Source organism: Fundulus heteroclitus, unplaced genomic scaffold (assembly GCF_011125445.2).
Source record: "Fundulus heteroclitus isolate FHET01 unplaced genomic scaffold, MU-UCD_Fhet_4.1 scaffold_59, whole genome shotgun sequence".
Classification (NCBI taxonomy): domain Eukaryota; kingdom Metazoa; phylum Chordata; class Actinopteri; order Cyprinodontiformes; family Fundulidae; genus Fundulus; species Fundulus heteroclitus.
Window position 1 is genome coordinate 2,037,456 of NW_023397022.1, and position 20,135 is coordinate 2,057,590.

Consider the following 20,135-nt stretch of genomic DNA (forward strand, 5'->3'; position numbering starts at 1 on the left):
ATATGGAATAAACTTCTAACTTCTGTTTATAATACAAGAATTTATAATATAATATACAACTACAAGTAAAAATTGAATAAAAGTTGAACAGAACTACATTTCAGATGTCTAAAGAAAACAAATGACTATGTACACATAAATTAACAAAAGGACAGATAAAAATTTAAAACCATTACCCATAAAATGATCCAATGATATCACATTTCAGTTTCAGAACTAAAATTCATCTTGAAGAATTTGGAGTGATGTCAAATTTGCTTTACCTAACTGAGGAGCAACAGTTGGTATGTGTCCAAACCATTCACAATGCAAATCAAAGAGGTAGATAAAACAATTTTTATTATCGTGAGTGCTGTATGGAGTCGATATGTTTCTCCTGACTCCTCACTACTTTAGAATAATTTGTGTTTCATTTTGTTATATCACTTATGTTCCGGTTTAACTTCACACTGACAAACTATTTTGCGGTTGAAGATAACAACACCAAAGGTTGAAAAGGGAAAGAAGCAAGATAAAGCTCCAGAAGTGACTGAGGGGCACATGCTGGAGCTAGTTAAACATGTATCAACAGCATTGGACGCTGAATTAGCCTGGTGCAGGATCCCCATCCATTCTTTCTACAGTAAAAACTATGAGCAACACAATTATGGTGGTCAGTGAATCCTGGTTCTAATAGGTAACTTAGGAAGCTAGAGGGCGCTGTAATGATCGGTCATTAGCTTGATGTAACGTTACACAAAACACCATTAAATTGACATTAATCTTCCCTATTAATGATGTACTAATGCGCTTAGCACTATCGAAAGATGGCTGAGCAAAATTAGATAAATATTATGTCTAAACGAACCATAGTTATGTTTACTAGGTGCTAATGTTTTTTGGGAAGCTGATAGCACTATGATAGTGGACATTCTGCACTAATTTTAAAAAAGGTTTTTAAGCTCTATTTGGTCGTAATGAGCGGACTGGAAAACAAAAATGACTGTCCCATCAATGTATAAAACCCTTTTGGAAATAAAAATCACGTAAATCACACTCAACCACATCAGCTAAGCTTTGTTTTGAGAATGCTAGCGGGACCTAGCACTGTTAGCTCGGCCTAACTCAGTCAAATCTTGAACTAAAACAGTAAAAATATGTTAAAAGCTGGTCTGGTTGGAAGGAGTTGCTTCAGGGTGAAGCTTTTTGTCTTATTGTGGTGAGACCTCCTCAGTTCCCAGGTCTGCTTTCTCCTGCACAGCTTAGACAAACCACCACAAAATGCTGACAGCCCAGGGTCCAGACCAGGAAGCAGAGCTGTAGTTTAGCACACCTCTCTGCACCTTCTGTACTGTTACCCACCCATTACCCTATTGAGACAGTGTCTTTCCCACGGCCAAAACTGAACAGATCAAAAACGTATCTAAAAGGAAAAATCTAATAAAAATCAATATGACTCTATTAAATATAAGGTCTCTCCCTCTAAAGACTTTGTAAGTTAACGAATTGAGTTCTGATAATCAGATTAATTTATTTTCTCTCACACAGAAACTTGGGTGCAAGAGGACTACGTTAGTATAAATGAGTCAACACCCTCCAATTATTTAAATTTCCACATTCCCAATTCTACGGGAAGAGGGGGAGGAGGAGTAGCAACCATTTTTCAGTCTGATTTATTAATTAGTCCCAGGCCAATTAATAACTACAGTTCTTTTGAACATTTAACCCTCAGTTTCCCTTATCAATACTGCAAAGCAGTAAAACCTCTTTTCTTTGTTGTTTTGTATCATCCACCAGGCCCTTACTCTCAGTTTTTGGATCAGTTCTCAGACTTCTTATGTGATTTGGTGTTAAACACTGACAAGGTTTTTAAAGCGGGGGATTTTAACATTCATCCTGACACTGAACGTCATAACCTTATTGTAGCTTTAAAACTATCCTAGATTCAATTCGTTTTGCTCAAAATGTGCATAAACCGACACACTCTTGCCTTCATGCTTTGGATCTTTTGCTGACATATGGCATTGATTGGGAAGAATTAACAATATTTCCTCACAACCCTGTCCTATCTGACCATTTTTTAATAACCTCTGAATTCAATTGAACTGAGTTCCCCACCCTCAAAAGAAGGTTTCATTATAGTAGATCTTAATCAGATAATGCTGTATCAAACTTTAAAGAGTCTTTCCACCTTTTAATATCCTTGGTATAACAGAAATGCCTCGCAGATGGCAACAATGTTGTTTCTTCACAAATAGATCCTTTTGTTGACAGTGCCACTTCCTCATTGCGTTTTACATTAGACAATATAGCTCCCTTGAAAAATAAGGTAATTATTCACAGGATGCTGGCTCCCTGGTTTAATTTAGAGCTGCGTTCCTTGAAGCACAATGTTAGGAAATTAGAGAGAAAATGGAGTTCTTCACATCATAAGGAATCCTACCTAATCTGGAAAAACAGTCTACTGCTGTATAAAAAGAACCCTTTTCCGATTTAGAGCAGCATATTTTTCATCATTAATAAATGAGAATAAAAATAATACATAATTTTTCTTCAGTACAGTTGCCAAACTTACCCAGAGTCATAGCTCTATTGATCTATCCATTCCCTTAGCTCTCAGCAGTAATGACTTTTTGTAATTCTTCATAAATAAAATTGATTCTATCAAAAATAAAATAATTTGCATCCTCCCAAACATGATTACCCTGTCCTCAGTAAGTGAGGCCGTGTTAGAGGAATCATTAGAACCGGATCGCTAATTGAACTGTTTAGAAGCAGTAGAGCTTTCTAAAATTTTAGCTTCATCTAAACCTTTTACTTGTATGTTAGACCCAATCCCAACGAAGTTATTTAAGGAGGTATTCCCTTTGATCACTGCCACTATTTTAGGCATGATTAATCTATCCTTAGTAAATGGATACGTACCACAGGCTTTTAAAGTAGCTGTTTTTAAACCTGTCATGGCTTTGATGGGTTTAGCCCACATGCAGAGAACAGCCAGGAGAACTAGTGCAGATTTTGCGGAGTTTATTTAAAGGGAAAAGGGGAATGGACGACAGGACCGGAGGCAGTGTCGGCCGGACCTCCTTGCGGGACTCGGAGGCGTAAACGCACGGATAAACTGTGGGCAAAAAAAGGAGAGGTTAGACAGTGGCGACGGTGGGTGTCCAAGAGCGTGCAGCAACACTTACCACTCAAGGGGAAGAAAGCCGTCAGGGAGGTGGCAGAGAGTGGGTCCAGTGACGGAGTGCAGCCGGTAATGATGCTGCAGGGGGCCGGCGTAGCAAGTGGCGGTGTGTCAGGGGGACGGGCCGGTGGAAGGTGGAGAGATCCCACCGAGCGACTTGGAGACAGAGCGGCCTGGCTGCCGGCTGAAGGGCAGAAGGGTTTCTCGTGGGACTTCTAGCTGCGTTGTTCAGCTGGCAGCCTTCCGCTTAAATGCTCCACCACAGCATCGTGGAATGAGAAACAGCTGTGTGCCACGCTCGCCTGTCAACTGAGGCCACCTGCGAAAACGGGAGAGGAAGAAAAGGGCTGATATTCTCATGGCCTCAGATAGTGGGCTTGTGTCTGTACTTGTTCAGTTAGATCTCAGTAATGCATTTGATACAGTTGATCACAATATTTTCCTAGAAAAACTTGACCATACTGTAAAAATTAAGGGGAAAGCATTAGGCTGGTTTAAATCTTATCTGTCTTCAAACTCTAGGGTCACTTGTGGAGTACCACAGGATTCAGTCCTTGGGCCAATTCTCTTTACTATATATATGCTTCCGATTTGAAAAATTATCAGACAGCATGGGATTAATTTCCACTGTTATGTTTATGTGTATCCATAAATCTTGATGAATCCAATCAATAACTTTGACTACAGGCATGTCTTGATGACATCAAAACCTGTATGACTTTAAGACAGAAGTTGTAATCTTTTGACCAGAGTCCTCAAAAAATACACTTCTTAATCAATCATTTAATTTGGATGGCATTAAATTGGCCTCTGGTAATAAAGTAAAAAATGTTGGTGTTATTTTTGACCATTACATGTCATTTAAATCCCATATTAAACAAGTTTTCAGAGTTTCCTTTTTTCACCTCCGGAATATTGCCAAAATAAGAAATATTCTGTCCAGGGGTCATGCTGAAATCTAGTTCATGCATTTGTTACTTCAAGGCTGGACTATTGTAATTTTTTGCTATCAGGAAGTCCACAAAATGCAGTTCGAAGCCTTCAGCTGATCCAAAATGCTGCAGCGAGTGAAAATCAACAAGCGGCATCATATTTCTCCAATTTTAGCTTCCCTTCATTGGCTTCCTGTTAAATCAAGAATATAATTTAAAATTCTCCTTCTCACGTATAAAGCCCTTAATAACCAAGCTCCATCATATATCAGAGCTCTGTTTACAGTGTATGTTCCTTTTTTAATAGTGCCCTTTCTGGCAATTTGGCAATAAGAATTGTTGTCTTAATGCCAAAAAGAGCCCAAAAGATTTTACTTTCGCAAACGGAGCCGTACTGCTTTTGCCATAGTGCTCCGCTTGATTTATACATGCAAGTAGCTTTATTATAATTTATACAGGGAATATTTCATCTTACTCATGGACTCAGAGTAGAGCCGCTGCTCCTTCACGTCGAGAGGAGCCAGTTGAGGTGGCTCGGGCATCTGGTTAGGATGCCTCCTGGACGCCTCCCTGGTGAGGTGTTCCGGGCACGTCCCACCAGGAGGAGGCCCAGGGGAAGACCCAGGACACGCTGGAGGGACTATGTCTCCCAGCTGGCCTGGGAACGCCTTGGGATTCCCCCGGAGGAGCTGGCCCAAGTGGCTGGGGAGAGGGACGTCTGGGCCTCCCTACTGAAGCTGCTACCCCCACGACCTGACCCCGGATAAGCGGAAGACAACGGACGGACGGACGGAATATTTCATGTTATATGGACACTAAAACAAGAAGGTAGAAGATAATTTAGGAGAAAAGGTGAAAGAAAGAGGAGAGAAAAAGAAAAGATAATTCTACAACATCCTCTGTCTGCTCCTTCACCTGCAAAGACGGATGTAAAAAGAAAAGCACAACCAGCCGATAACAGATTACAGACACAGTCAAGTAATGCCTTGATACCATCAATTAAGTATATACAGTATTAATTAATACGACATGTATAAAGTGACAGCTGAAGATCATAATAAGGGTTTTCAGTATGGAGGTGAGTCTGTAAGTACCTGGATCCAAGCACCTGTAAGTGTTTGTGAGAGTGTATGTGTATGTTAGGTTTATCTATGAGAAAAATGCTCAATAGAGGTTGTAAAGAGCCTAAGACCCCCCAGAGCGCCGAGGCAGATGCCAAGGGAACCAAAATCCCAGATGCCCAAAGGGACCTTCAGAGTAAAGGTGCCCAAGAGGGGCCAACACAGGAAATCGGCCTTCCCCATCCAAGGGAAGAGGAGAGACGGCCCCAAGGAAACCCCCCAACAGCCACAATGCCGAAGCCTCCGGGAGACGAGCCCGTGGGCTCTGCCATGCAGCCAGCTATGCTGGAGCGGATCCAGCCATGGGCCCCAGGGATCCAAGGCCCCAGGCAGGGGCTCTGGCCAAGCCATTATATTTATTATTACATATTTTCTGTTCTGTGTCTAGTCAGAGCTCATCTAAGGGGTTGTGTTGTAGCCTATTTGCTAAGAAGTAGTTAGGCAGATCTAGTCCACTTCTATCTTTAGTATTCTGTAGTGTCTGTAAACTGATAAGGAGGTGGGGGGGGGGGTTATCTTTCCAAAGAAATTTATAGATGGAGGAGTACAGAGATTTAAACCAGTCGAATGATGGTTTATTGGGGATCATTGAGAATAAGTAATTAATTCTAGGTAAAACTATCATTTTAATTGAAGCAACCCTACCCATAAATGAAATTGGTAGAGATTTTTATCTAACAAGATCCTCTTCTATCTTTTTTAAAAGAGGGATGTATTTGATATTATTTTATTTTTTTCCCATCCACTGTATATATCTGGATGTACTGTATATACCTCATGCACCTTATCTTCCTTTGTGCACCTTCTGTTGCTTGCAAGAGCCGATTGTGAGATCAATAAAGTTCTACCTTATCTTACCTTATCTTTAGTTTTTGTAAAATAAAAGAAAAAAATATAAGCAGCACATCCCCAAAAGGTTGAATGATGTGTTTCCTGTACCACAAAGAATTAAATGGCCTACAAATATGCTAGAAGTGAAATGTTTAGACTTAGCAATTTTTACCATTTTAAAAGTGACACAATTTTTGTATATGTAAACATTTAAATAGTCTGAAAATAAGGATATATAAAATACCTGAAAAGTTAATAATAAATGAAAAGTTATTTCAAAATGTAAAACCTGCAATGAACAGAAACGGAGGACCCAGAATTCAGCCAGACTAAAAAAAATCAGATAAAGTTAAAAAAAACAGGAGGAGTAAATGGCTGCAGGTTGCGGGTGAACTACTAGCATTAGGGACAGGGACCAATTCTCACAATCTGGGAGCAGGCTGTGAAGGTAAGTGCAGGCTCCTTTTGGTGGAGAATGTTGCTGGTGATGCCCTAATGCGATCCAGAGTCCGGTCAGGGAAGCTCTCAGGGTTTTACTCCTGGGACTGTGTGGTCGGAGTTCTAAACAATGACTGACTTCCTAGAGTTATTGAATAAGGACACGGTAGAGTGATGAAGTTCCAGCACTTTTATTGAGAAACAAAGCAGAGATCACATAGATGGAGAGTAATCGTACCCCAGGGTCCCGCTGCAGTCTGCCTCTGCCTGTTTCTGCCCCTTCTCGCTTTCGGCTCTCCCTAATACTCGATAGTGGCTTTGGCATGAGACAAAACAAAGACAGTCATCCCGCACAGTGGCTACACAGCCTTTTGCCTTGCCATCAGCAGGCCCATGCTCACATGTCCGAGTGGCATGAGGCCATAACAGACTGGCAGGAGCTCGGTGGTCGGAAGGCCGGCAAAGGGTCAGAACCGTGATGGCAGAGTCAGGCAGGATAATCAGGTGGAATAACCAGAGTCCGAAGTCTGAGAGCAGGTCCAGAGTCAGCCGGGTGATCAGAAAACCAGAGACAGTTCAAAACAGAATCTGGGGACAGAATCAGGGCACAGAAATAGGTCAGAAATCCAGGCAGCACAATAATCAGGTCTGACGGGTTTGAAAGGCCAGAGGGTCTGAAGACAAAAACAGGTTAGGGAACAGGAAAGCAGGCAGATGGGATTCAGGATGCTGGATTAAACTCACCAATGACTTGTAATAGTCTGGCACTAGTGACTTTATGACAGAGATTATGAGATTATGACAGAACCTCAAGGTGCTAAACAAATAAATATTTAAAAGCAGAGATCCAAAACATGTTGTTGTGTATTATAATTCCACTGGTTTACATTAAAATATAACTAATCAGGATCTTTTTGACATGTAAACTTCCCTGCTCAATCAGCATCCTCCTGGATGAGTTCCCCCTACATGTTCACAAGGGCTGCACAGATTCTTAAGATTTTGTCCATTTTATATACCAAGTTGATGGGTACAGTCTGAGAGATTATTTTTGAAAACTTTGAGCCTCATGATAACTCTTTCCAGATGTATGTGGACATTTGCAGTCCTCCTTAAGGCAGTTACATCCCCATAAGATGACTCTTCTCCTTTTATGAATGAATGCTGGTAGAAGGTTAAATCTCCTCTCAAACAGCAGAACTCCAATGGTAAAGCATGTCTCCCATCACTTCATCGCCAGGAAGAAGATTCTCCAGGAAGCCAGTGTTTTCCCAGTCACATTCTTATTATTTTCTCCTAATATGTAGGTGTGATCCATCAGTGCTTGTAGTGTCAGCATCTTTTTTATAGGTGACTCTGACTATGGAGCGGTCTGGCAAGCCTCTGCATCACAGTGGCTGTCATCTGTCAAACACGGGACCACACAAGCCCACAATCAGTTTAGCAAACAGCATAAAACATATCCAGACTACTTTAAACTATGTTAACACCAAGCTAATAGAGCAACACCTGTGTCACTACTCATACTTATGTCACACATGTTCCTTCCAGTTTTTACAGACACCCTGTGCTAGTGTCTGGGTTGCCATTTGTAAGGTGACACAATTAAAATCTAACAGGAATATTTTGGGATTTTTTTGCCGGTCATAAGAGAATAAATGGGTTTTCAATTTTAAAGTCAGATTTTCACCATGTTGTACATGTGTAGATGTCACAGTTCCAAACGAAATATTTAAAGGGGAAGTCCGGTCAACAAGGAAAAATCAGGGTATCATTAGCTATAACTAAAACTAATACGTTTGTGGTTATTTAATGAACTTATCTTTAATCAATAAGAAAATAAAAACATAAATTGTCGTCTGAATCACTGTGTATGGGGGCTGACATTACTGCCCATATTTGGGCAGTAAGGGGCGTTTGACATCACATCCTGGGGTGTGGAAAAGCGGAAGCGGCGACAGCATTTCTCTCCGCTTTCCATGCAAAGTCAATAGGAGCCGTTCTACATAGCTGCGATCATCAATAATTTTTTCGGATTTCCAGAGGACTTCGCTGCTGACATTCCCAAGAGCTTTTTGCTGAAGCAACAATGCCCACGTGCATGGCCATCGGATGTTCCAACACAACTGGTAAAAGTAGAAAAAACATTGCTTATTTCAACTTCCCGATTCATGAGCCACCGGGCTCGGTGCTGGATTGCCAACTTGAACAGAGCGGATTTGCCATCTAACTTCTGGCCAGAGAGAAAACACGTCATATGCAGTGACCATTTTGAAGAAGAATGTTTTGAACATGACATGAGAGCGAGGATTTTCGGTAAGTTATTTTTTATTTTAGAATTTTTTATTTAGAATTTGCGGGGATGGTCACCGAGCAGAGGGGCGGAGGGATACCGCATGTGATGTGGTATCTCTCCGCCCCAGCATGTGCTGGAACGCTCTTATATTTTAATATTTATACAATAATGACCACCTGCCCTACTAGAGGGCAAATATATAACTTAAGTCACTTCAGCGATCTCTCCTCCGCTGTGTGTGTGGTTGTGTGCGCTCCGCTGCAGCGCCGGCAAAACCGTACTGCGGTGGAGCGCGCGCACACACACACACACACACACACACACACACACACACACACACACACATGTATACATATATACTGTAGGACCCGACTGAGTTTGCACTGGAAATAGGTACGCTGGATTCCGTCAAAAGTCCGGTTTCTGTCAAGAAACTCCTCTAAAAAAATCCATATCGCTATCAGATGATGATAGCTCCACGGAACTCTCATCACTGTCACTTAGTACTTCATCACTCTCTGCTTCGTACAGAGCACCAGTCTTCGCCATGTTGGAAAATAGTGCGTCGTGATAAACAGAGCGTTGAAACTTGCTCAACTGCGGGTCCGCCGAGTGACGTAAAAAAATGGGAGGTGACAGTACTATTCTTGACCAAGATGGATTCCTCCACATAAACATGATTAAATGAAAATTATTCATAATTAAAAAAACGTATAATTTTTTGCACAGTATGTAGTAGTTTTGTATTTAAAGTACTTTCAGTGGTTTGAATTCTGATTTTGACCGGACTTCTCCTTTAATTGCACAGCTAAATGTTTAGTTTGTAAATTATATATTACATTGCAAACCAAGCATTTAGTTTTTAAACTAAATATTTGGCTCCAAATTAAATATTAGTTGGTTAGTTTACAAACTAAATGTTTAGTTTGGAGCTAAATATTTAGCTTGCTTGTTAAATATTTAATTTGGAACTATGACTTAACTATAACTTTATGAATAAAAAAATATGAAAAATGAACCCTGCGTTTTATCTCGTATAACAGTAAATATATTTTCTTTCATTGCATAACTTTATAAACAGAACCCCATAGGCCTACCAGCAGGGATAAAAATATTAAAATAATAATATTTAGCGAGAACTAACCCAAAAGACGGCTGGCTACATGTGAGATCATGTGTATTATCAAGATGGAAACAAACTAAGGAATTAGCGTTAAAGTTGGCTAAACATCATTTAGCTTACCTGTGTCTGCTCTCCTCTTGACACATCTTTGAGTTTTTATTGGAACTTCGTAGCCAAGCCACTTTTCTGGCATCGTGTGGTCTTCTCTTAGGTCTTTTGTCCACGAAATGAAAAGAACAAACATACAATTGCTTCGGTGATTTCTTTAGATTTAAAGCTTTTAACCACAGACGAAGGGATTTCTCATTCTTTAGCTGGGGGCGAAGGTTGTCGGGCGCCTTGCATCCAAAGCTCTTGCACACGGTAGATGATTAAAACATTCCTACTCCATGTAAACCTTTCTTTTACCCCAGTTATTATGACAGCCTCTACCTGTACAAATGATCCCGGTCTTCCTTGAAGTAATAATGACGAGTATTCGGTACGAAGTAACTGCATGAGTCGCTTTTCAGCTAGCTCGCCAGTGAAAGGAAGTCACCGACCAGAAGTCTCATGCTGTTGGGAAGCTGTATAAAATATTTAGCCAATTTATAAAAAAAAGTTCCAAAACAATTTATGTAGAGTAGCAAATAAAAATTTCCAATTAAGACTATCAAATGTTTTTCTGCATCTACAGACAATATATTGGATTGAATATTTTTACTATAGGAATAATCTATTAAATTAAGTAATCTGATCAGGGTGTATTATGACAGGAGTGACTTTATCTAATTGTTTTGCAAGAGCTTTACAGATTATTTTAATATTCACATTAATAAGGGATATGGGACGAAAGCTGGTAGGAAACACAGGATCTTTGCCTGGCTTAAGCAGGAGACTAATGGTAGCAGAATCCATATTAGCTGGGAATCTGCCATTTTCTTGAGTTTCCTGCAACATTTTGTGGAATGTTGGTGCCAGAATATTCCAGAATTCTTTATAAAACTCAGCTGGGAATCCATCTGGACTTGGAACCTTTTTATTGGGCATGCTTTTTTAGAGCTTCCTGAATTTCCACTGCTGTCAGCTGTGAATCCAGGGTCATTGTTTGACTATCTGATAGTTTAGGAAGTGTTATTTTATCCAGAAATTGCTTGATGCCATTATCTGATGGGTTTATCTGCGATGTGTATAAGGATCTGTAGAAATCTCTGTTGTGCAATTATACACTGTTTAAAGTTTGATGTTTATTAAATAACCCTCTCTCTGTTAAGTATTGTCTGGTGATAATCAGCTCTTAAATTGATATCAAGAATATGGTTGAAAGGGACGAATTTGAGCACTAGCAATCTTTTAACAGCAAAACCTGCACACACATAGAATAAAGGAGTGACAACTTCTTTATTCAAGAGTTCAAGAATTTTGTCATGATTTTTTTTCTGAACCCGAACACAACCACAACAGAGTAAGTTTTAACAGTTTATTAAAACTTGTGGATAGTGGAGGAAGGAACCAAGAGTCAGTACTGAGCTGAAGCAGGAGGATGGTGAAGGCAGGAACTGGCAAGCAGGTCGGAATCAGAGCACGGATGCAGCAGAACCAGGTGCACGACAGAATGGAGACTTGAATCCAGGTTTGACCAGCAGCACGACAGAATTGAGACTTGGAACCAGGTTTGACCAGCAGCACGACAGAATGGAGACTTGGAACCAGGTTTGACCAGCAGCACGACAGAATGGAGACTTGGAACCAGGCTTGACCAGCAGCACGACAGAATGGAGACTTGGAACCAGGCTTGACCCACAGTACGACAAAATGGAGACTTGGAACCAGGCTTGACCAGCAGCATGACAGAATGGAGACTTGGAACCAGGCTTGACCAGCAGCACGACAGAATGGAGACTTGGAACCGGGCTTGACCAGCAGCACGACAAAATGGAGATTTGGAACCAGGTTTGACCAGCAGCACGACAGAATGGAGACTTGGAACCAGGCTTGACCAGCAGCATGACAGAATGGAGACTTGGAACCAGGCTTGACGTGCAGCACGACAGAATGGAGACTTGGAACCAGGCTTGACCCACAGTACGACTGAATGGAGGAACTTCGGGCTGGACGAGAATGGATGAGTTGAGCAGCAGAACAGAGGTAAGCAGGAAAAACAGAACGAACCGACAAGGAATGACAGAATGCAGTGAGGTTAAATAGTGAGGCTGACAGGTGTGCTGAATGCTGGCTGATTAGTAGCTGACAGGTGTAGATGATTACTGAACTGGAGACTGGAGCTGTATGGAAGGTGAAAGTGTCCTGAGTATGTGCATGGTGCAGCAGACAGGCTGCATCATGACAAATATAATAACAGAAAAAAAATAACATCCAGAAGACATCACTATGTAATGCTGTTTATCCGAATTAACACAATATTTCGATTAACAAATCCTCTCTACTAGGCTAGTGAAACTTAACTAAACTACTAAGCAAAATGAAGATAAAGAAGCTAAGATAAGGAACTATTTACATGCAAAAACAAACAAAAGACAAAAAAAGTGGTTGGTCATAATCAGAATAATTTGGTGAATCCTTGTTCACTGCAGATTTGATAAAAGAAAACATGGAATGGAGTTGAAAACATTTGGCATGTGTTTCAATCCATTTACAATGCAAAGCCCAAGTTAAACAAAACATTGTTTGATGAAATAATATTTTGTTTAAGTTAAAAAAACAAAGTTCACATTAAAGAATGTGAATCATGGTTAAATTAGCATAACTAATTCAGAACAACATTTGACATGTGTTTCAACTCATTCACAATGCAACGTACAAGTTAAAGGCAAAGGCAAGGCAAAGGCAAATTTATTTATATAGCACAATTCAGTACAGCGACAATGCAAAGTGCTTTACATGATTAAAATATAGGAAAAAAAGCAAGTAGGGATAGAATGTTAACCAAAAGTTAACCAGAACATTATTTTGAGTAAATAACTTTCTGAGGACCGGTTTGTCCTGTAAAATCATTTAATTCAGAATCGCTTGCCTTTGTTTATGCGATTCTACCTCCGGGCGCTAGGGGGCGCTGTAGCGATCGGTCGCTAACCTGTTTAAAGTCTATAGTTATCAAAAATTGCCTTTAAAACCGGCATTAATATTCCATATTAATGCCCTTATTCCCGCATTAATATTCCGTATTAATGCGGGAATAAGGCTCATAGTACCATCGAAGGATGGCCGAGTAGAACGGTTAAACCTTATGAAATGTCTGGAACCTGATGTCAGCAAGGCTAATAGCATTTTGGCTAGTGGGCATTCGCCTCTAACTAATAAAAGCTTTAGCTTTATTTTTTAGTCATAATGAGTGGGCTGGATAACGTAAACATTACTGTCCTATCAATGTATGAAACCCTTGTGGAGATAACCTTTTTATATAACCATAAAAACACACTCAAATGATATTAGCAATACCATAAACGGAAGGCTAGCGTGAGCTACCTTCGTTAGCCCTTTGTTCTAAAGCAACCATGTGTCCAAATGAGTTACCAAACATTTCCCAATAAACCTTTTAACTTGTCCCTCAGCTCGCTATGCCCAAACCTGTCTTTTAACCGCGTGAGTTTTGTCCAGTTTGGCCATTCCAAGGAAGGAGCTTTGAAAGTAGGAACGTTGTTGGTTTGTCCAGCAGCGGGCAAGGCACTTAGCTCTGCAGCACCATGTGGTCGGGATCGTAGGCCTGATGTCCTGCAGACAGTCTCTGACTCGGTTGCAGTCACGATTACAGTAGGTCCTCCTGAGCATTCAAAGTGGGTTCTGCTGCTGGCTTTTCAGCTCCATCTGGGGTTTGCTTCCCTGTAAAGGCTGAAAAGAATAAACAAAGCTGTTTTGGCAGGCAGGATCCCTTCCTCCTGCTCCTCATGCTGAGGTTGAGACAGCAGACTTAATTGTGATTTGCTCGGACATGTTCTCCGGGCGACGAGAAGTTCCCCCAGGTGCTGGATGTGCGTCGGTCAGGCCCGGCCCGGGCCCATGGTCCGAGCTGCTTTTTTGGTCTGCTCCAGGACGAGGTGGTCTGAGCAAATGCTGAAGAGATGGGGTGGCTCCAGCCAGAAAGTGAAGTCTGAGACTAATGTGCTTCTGTGCCTTTTTGTCTGTCTTGTTGTGTCTCTGCTCTGTCTTACAAAATTAAGTTCAATCATATTATACAGATTGGGTCAGATTATACACAAAAATGTCCTATATAAGGAAACCAGTTGATTGCATCAAGGTCCCGACAAGCAGCATTCACTCCTGGGGAACTGTCGAGCCACAGGGAGAGTCGTCTGCATTGTCCATGGCTTTGCTGCAATCCCTCATACTGAGCAAGCATGAAGCGACAGTGGGAAGAAAATCTCCCCATTAACGGGAAGGAAAACCTCCGGCAGAACCAGGCTCAGTATGAACGGTCATCTGCCTCGGCCGACTGGGGTTACAGAAGACAGAGCAGAGACACAACAAGAGAGACAAAAAAGCACAGAAGCACACATTGATCTAGTAATCTGTTCTACATTAGATGATAATAGCGGGTGAGTGTTATAAGAATTATTATTCTGAAGTCACTATGGCCTCACACCACTCGGACAGAGGAGGCCTGGAGACCTGATGTCTGTGTATAAGATCCACTGTTTTCTGATTGCAAGGCCAAATGCTGCAGCTGCTGAGGGATACTGATTGTTTACGATAGACTGTCTTTGTTTTGTCTCATGGGAAGGCCACGGTGCAGTATTAGGGGAAGCCCGAAAGCGAGGCAGACAGAGACAGGGCAGACAGAGACTGCAGCGGAACCGAAGGGTGCGATTACTTTCCAACTATGTGAATCTCTGCTCTGTTTCTCAATAAAAGTGCTGGAACGTTATACCACCGTCTCGTCATTTAGTAAAGATGGGAACTCAGTTACTATTGTTTAATATTCCACCCAAAACTCCCACAACAATTTGGCGTAAACGAACAAGATCTCCGACCGACGAGCGAGGGAGTCCGGGGACAGGAGCTGCTTTGGCCGGCCCGGAGAGGTTATCCGGCCTCTGGTACCCCGAATGGATTTTCAAGGGATGTGGAGGAGCTCCTGGTCTCGGAGCGTCTCTGGGCGTCGGCGCGAAGATCCGAACCTTTCTTTCATGAGACGGTAAGGGGATTATTTTCCAGCTCTTTTAAAAACAAACGCAATTGGTCAAAAAATGCTTGCAAGCTTTTAAAATTTAAACCCCATTTTAAAGTATACCTCAAGAAATTTTGAAATTTAAAACTGTAAACCTAAAAGGTAGTAAAAGTAAAAGCCGGTAGAAATAATGAATTATATTTAATCCTTAAGGCAAATAAAACAGGGTTCGCAATACCGAACGGTGACTAAGGTTTAAACATTAAACTAAAATTCAAAATTTAATTAGAATACGTTTTCAGCTGAAATACGGACTTTCCCACAAGGGGGAAGGAGGGGCAGAGTGATTTTCACCTGGAGAACAGGTGACCGGCTGAGCAGTTTGCAGCTGGTCCATTAAAGTCCTTTGTCTTGATGCTGACGACGCCATCATCAAAAAAAAAAAGAGAGGAATGTTATAAGAATTATTATTCTGAAGTCACTATGGCCTCACACCACTCGGACAGAGGAGGCCTGGAGACCTGATGTCTGTGTATAAGATCCACTGTTTTCTGATTGCAAGGCCAAATGCTGCAGCTGCTGAGGGATACTGATTGTTTACGATAGACTGTCTTTGTTTTGTCTCATGGGAAGGCCACGGTGCAGTATTAGGGGAAGCCCGAAAGCGAGGCAGACAGAGACTGCAGCGGAACCGAAGGGTGCGATTACTTTCCAACTATGTGAATCTCTGCTCTGTTTCTCAATAAAAGTGCTGGAACGTTATACCACCGTCTCGTCATTTAGTAAAGATGGGAACTCAGTTACTATTGTTTAATATTCCACCCAAAACTCCCACAACAGTGAGCCGTCTTCTCTGGATGATGTCACAGTTAACAGAACGCCAGACCAGGTGTACCTACTATGAAGAAAAAGAGAGAGAGCAAAAAGTTAAAAGCTGAAATGACGACAGTCATTTCAATGTAATACAATGCAAAACTGGAGAACAGTAGACTGAAGAACAGTAGAAATCAGTAGAATGAGAAAATTAGACCCTGATGTCCTCCAGCAGCCTAGGCCTATCACAGCACAACTATAGAGATAGCTTAGGGTAACATGAGCCACTCTAACTATAAGCTTTGTCAAAAAGGAAAGTTTTAACATTAGTCTTAAAAATAGATAGGGTGTCTGCCTCACGGACCAAAACTGGGAGTTGGTTCCACAGGAGAGGAGCCTGATAGCTGAAGGATCTGCCTCCCATTCTACTTTTAGAGACTCTAGGAACCACCAGTAGACCTGCAGTCTGAGAGCGAAGTGCTCTGTTAGGAATATACGGGGTAATCAGAGCTCTGACATATGATGGAGCTTGATTATTAAGGGCTTTATATGTTAGAAGGAGAATTTTAAATTGTATTCTTGATTTAACAGGAAGCCAATGAAGGGAAGCTAAAATTGGAGAAATATGATCCCTTATGTTGATTTTCATCAGAACTCTTGCCGCAACATTTTAGATCAGCTGAAGACTTCGAACTGCATTTTGTGGACTTCCTGATAGTAAAGAATTACAATAGTCCAGACTTGAAGTCTAGTTTTTCAGCATCACCCCTGGACAGAATGTTTCTAATTTTGGCGATATTCCTGAGGTGAAAAAAGGAAACTCTGGAAACCTGTTTAATATGGGATTTAAATGACATGTCTTGGTCGAAAACAACACCAAGATTTTTAACTTTATTACCAGAGGCCAAGTTAATGCCATCCAGATTAAGTGATTGATTAAGAATGATGCTTTATTTAGTTCCAGGCACAGTGGGGAAACCGCTGCTCGGCTTGAAGAAGCCTCATGTGATAGGTTAAACTCAAACTTATAAACTCACCTCGACCGACTGTAACCCCAGTCGGTCGAGGCAGATGACTGTTCATACTGAGCCTGGTTCTGCCGGAGGTTTTCCTTCCCGTTAATGGGGAGATTTTCTTCCCACTGTCGCTTCATGCTTGCTCAGTATGAGGGATTGCAGCAAAGCCATGGACAATGCAGACGACTCTCCCTGTGGCTCTACAGTTCCCCAGGAGTGAATGCTGCTTGTCGGGACTTTGATGCTAGAAGCTGAAAGAAAGATTGCAGACAGCTTGTTTCTGGTGTCTTTTTGGTTTAGCCATTGGTTTTGTATGAAAAAAAAAATACTTTTAAATACAAGTTTGAAGAAGTGTACGCTGCCAGTAAGTCAGACGTTCATGCATGTTCTCCCCTACGTGGCCCTTGTTGTAGGCAGACTTCAGATGGCTGTGAGGTACTACAGTGTGCTTTAAAAACAAGGTTAAAACTTTATATTTTCTTTGTTGCAGATTTCTCTACCAGCTATCCCTGATACCAGACTTCTCCAGCAGAGTCTTCTGCATTCTCTTTCAGTCCAGTTTCTCTGAGTGCATGTCATCAATCACAAAAAAGATTAATACACTGCAAAGGGTATGCAAGGTAAGTAAAGCCATACACCAGAGAACCATGTTACACTTTACTTTTTGTCAAAGATGTTGAGTAAAAATTATTTTTGAGTAATTTAGTGGATTCGGAACAAAGACTTTTGGAGAGTAAAACTATATGCACACTGCAAAGAAACAGGGGAATGTAACAGAACAGTGTAATTACAAGATACAGTTATACCATAGAAATTAATCAAATCAATAATTTATTTATTTTTCATACCTTTTATACTAAACACTCAAAACTAGCCAAAGCTTTTTTTTTCAGTTTGATTACTGAAGTTTCTATCACAGCCTGAAGTACAGTGGGTGTATTTATCCCAAATGTGTGGACAACTTTTAAGTATGTAAAGTAGTCCTTGGTCAAAGGCATAGCTCTCAACTCTCACGCATTGACCGTGTGACACACGCATTTCACTAACTCCACACGCTCACACGCAACACATGACATTTCACACGCAAACATGGAATTTCTCACGCATAAAAATCACAAAGCCCATCTGGGCTGCGGACGACAAAACTCCGCCTTCTGCTGAGCTCTTTCGGCTTCTTTCACAGCTTGTGGCCATCAGTAATTCCTGCTGCAGTTCGTGTTAACAGAGCAGCAGGAAGAGTGATCAGAGTTATGAATAATTTTAGTCTTAACAGTGGTGAAAGTGAGCCGGTAAGGTCCTGTACCGCGTACACAGGAGGGGAGGGGGCGGAGCTGCTGTGAGATGACCGGTTCATTCAGAACCAGTCATGGCTGCACGCTGATCATAAAACAGTTCTGCTAACCAGATGCAGTTTAAAACGCCACTTGGTCAGTTTATAAGTTTCGTTTTTATTAATTCTGCATTTTTTTAACTACATGCACCGTATTTCTGTGCCTCCGCGCTTGCTCCTCTCCCCCCTCCTTTCCCTCGGAGCAGGTGCTTTCTGGGCGTCAGTGCGCCCAGAGCGCACTGACGAGAGCAATAGAGATTTGTCTGGTCAGCGCGGCGACTGACTGAGAAACCTGTTGCTGTGAAAGGTGATGAGAATGTTATAAACTGTAACAGTCTAGAAGTGCATTGAGCTGAAAAGAGGGAGAGATCAGCAGCTGGATCGTGCGTAAAGACGCAGCGGGAACCTCTGTGTGCTTCAGTGTTGCTGCTGAGGGGATCATAAAGGCTTGATGAAACTCAGCCTGATTCACCAATCAGGTTATAGATCTACAATTATAAACAACCCATAGATGAATGTGTAACAGTATAATAATTCGGTCAATAATTAAAATCTACTTAATTTTATTCAGTATTATTTGAACAATTGTGTATTATTTATGTTTTAATCCATTAACTGAACAATAAAGTATTAATATGTCTCTTTCTCTTTTTAACACAAGTAATACATGTCTACTTCATTGTCTGGTGGGATAAAAATGAGATGGAGTTGACTCCACCGGCTCTTCCAGGGTCCGGTTAGCCCCGCCCCCAAACAAGCCCCGCCCCCAAATTAGCATAATCTCACTCCTAACTTTTGATAAAAGTTGAGAGGTCTGGTCAAAGGTCTCTGGTGACATCTCCAGAGATGTTATATGTTCACATTACTCCATTTATTAAGAAAGAAACAGTTGGGGTGGTAACCTTTGTTCACAGGAGTGGCTTAGAGTCTAATAGAGCTTTGACCTCTGCTGGTATATATCTGTAATGTCTTAGAAGCACCCAATGGATGGTCTTCCTGAAAATTGAGTGTGTTACATACATAGCTTAGTTGGCTTTCAGTTTTGTGATAACCAAACAATTCTTTTAATGGGATTTATAAACACACAATTTGGAGCCTATTTTAAATCATACTATTACTCCAATATACACTTGCTATACAGCTAGCTATAACTTAAAAGTCTCAACAAGGAATGTGGTCAAAGTCAGCCCACTAATATTACAACCTGATACACCTCGGGATGTGTAACGAACAGTAACCACTATAAGCAACTGCCTTTGGGTGCTTACTCATAAATTCCCGAAGCCAGCGTTGCTGGGGCAGAGTGCAGAATTGGTGCAGCTTATGAGTGGCAAAGTGATATTAGCAAGATCATTGCTAACATGGGCTCACATTCAACCCAGTAAAATGGCTAAAAACTATTGAGCAATGCTCGTCATTCCAACCCCTAAGTCTGACTCACTGCGGAGCAGGGGCATGTGTCTGCCTGAGATACTTTTAGGGCTATGGTGACGAAAACATGTACCAGTGACGAAAGTATCTACAGTTTGAACTAGCGGTGGGTATTGCCAAAGAAGTCACGATCCAATTCTAATCACGATTCACATGCCACGACCCGATTCTATCACGATGCATCACGATACTTGAATTATTGCGATGCATCACGATGCATTGTTATATTTTCACTGAACACTGTTAGAAATAAATACAGCCATTACCAGTGGCTGACCGGCTGTGTATGATCTGGATAGTGTCTTCAATTGATACATAACTGAAGGAAACTGAATTCATACATAGCTGTATTTATTAAAACGACATTTGGAGGTATTGCCATGAAAACAAATATTACTGTTACTGGACACAAATATTACTATTACTGGAGTGGACACACTGACAAAAAGTGCTAAGGATTTATAAAACTTAAAATAACAAAACAAGGATAATCAGTGCGGTTTACATGGCCTCAGTGGTCCTTTAAACCAATGA

At 41.2% G+C, this 20,135-nt stretch overlaps 1 protein-coding gene across 9 annotated transcripts in view; it reads left to right on the forward strand.

The window, feature by feature from the left end:
- The window catches only part of LOC105921082 (formin-2), a 280,717-nt gene that overhangs the window by 108,458 nt on the left and 152,124 nt on the right, over positions 1–20,135 (forward strand). For 6 of the 9 annotated variants that reach the window (XR_004929898.1, XM_036133216.1, XM_036133218.1 and 3 more), the window contains one exon: positions 17,331–17,460. The exons of 1 other annotated variant lie outside the window; for it this stretch is intronic. Coding sequence is in view for 7 of the 8 variants with exons in the window: in XM_036133216.1 (XP_035989109.1) it covers positions 17,331–17,460 (130 nt within the window). In the remaining variant the exon portion in view is untranslated. Of the gene's footprint in view, positions 1–208; positions 1,393–17,330; positions 17,461–20,135 lie in introns of those variants that run through there. 2 more of the 9 variants (XM_036133223.1, XM_036133221.1) reach the window with 2 other exon arrangements.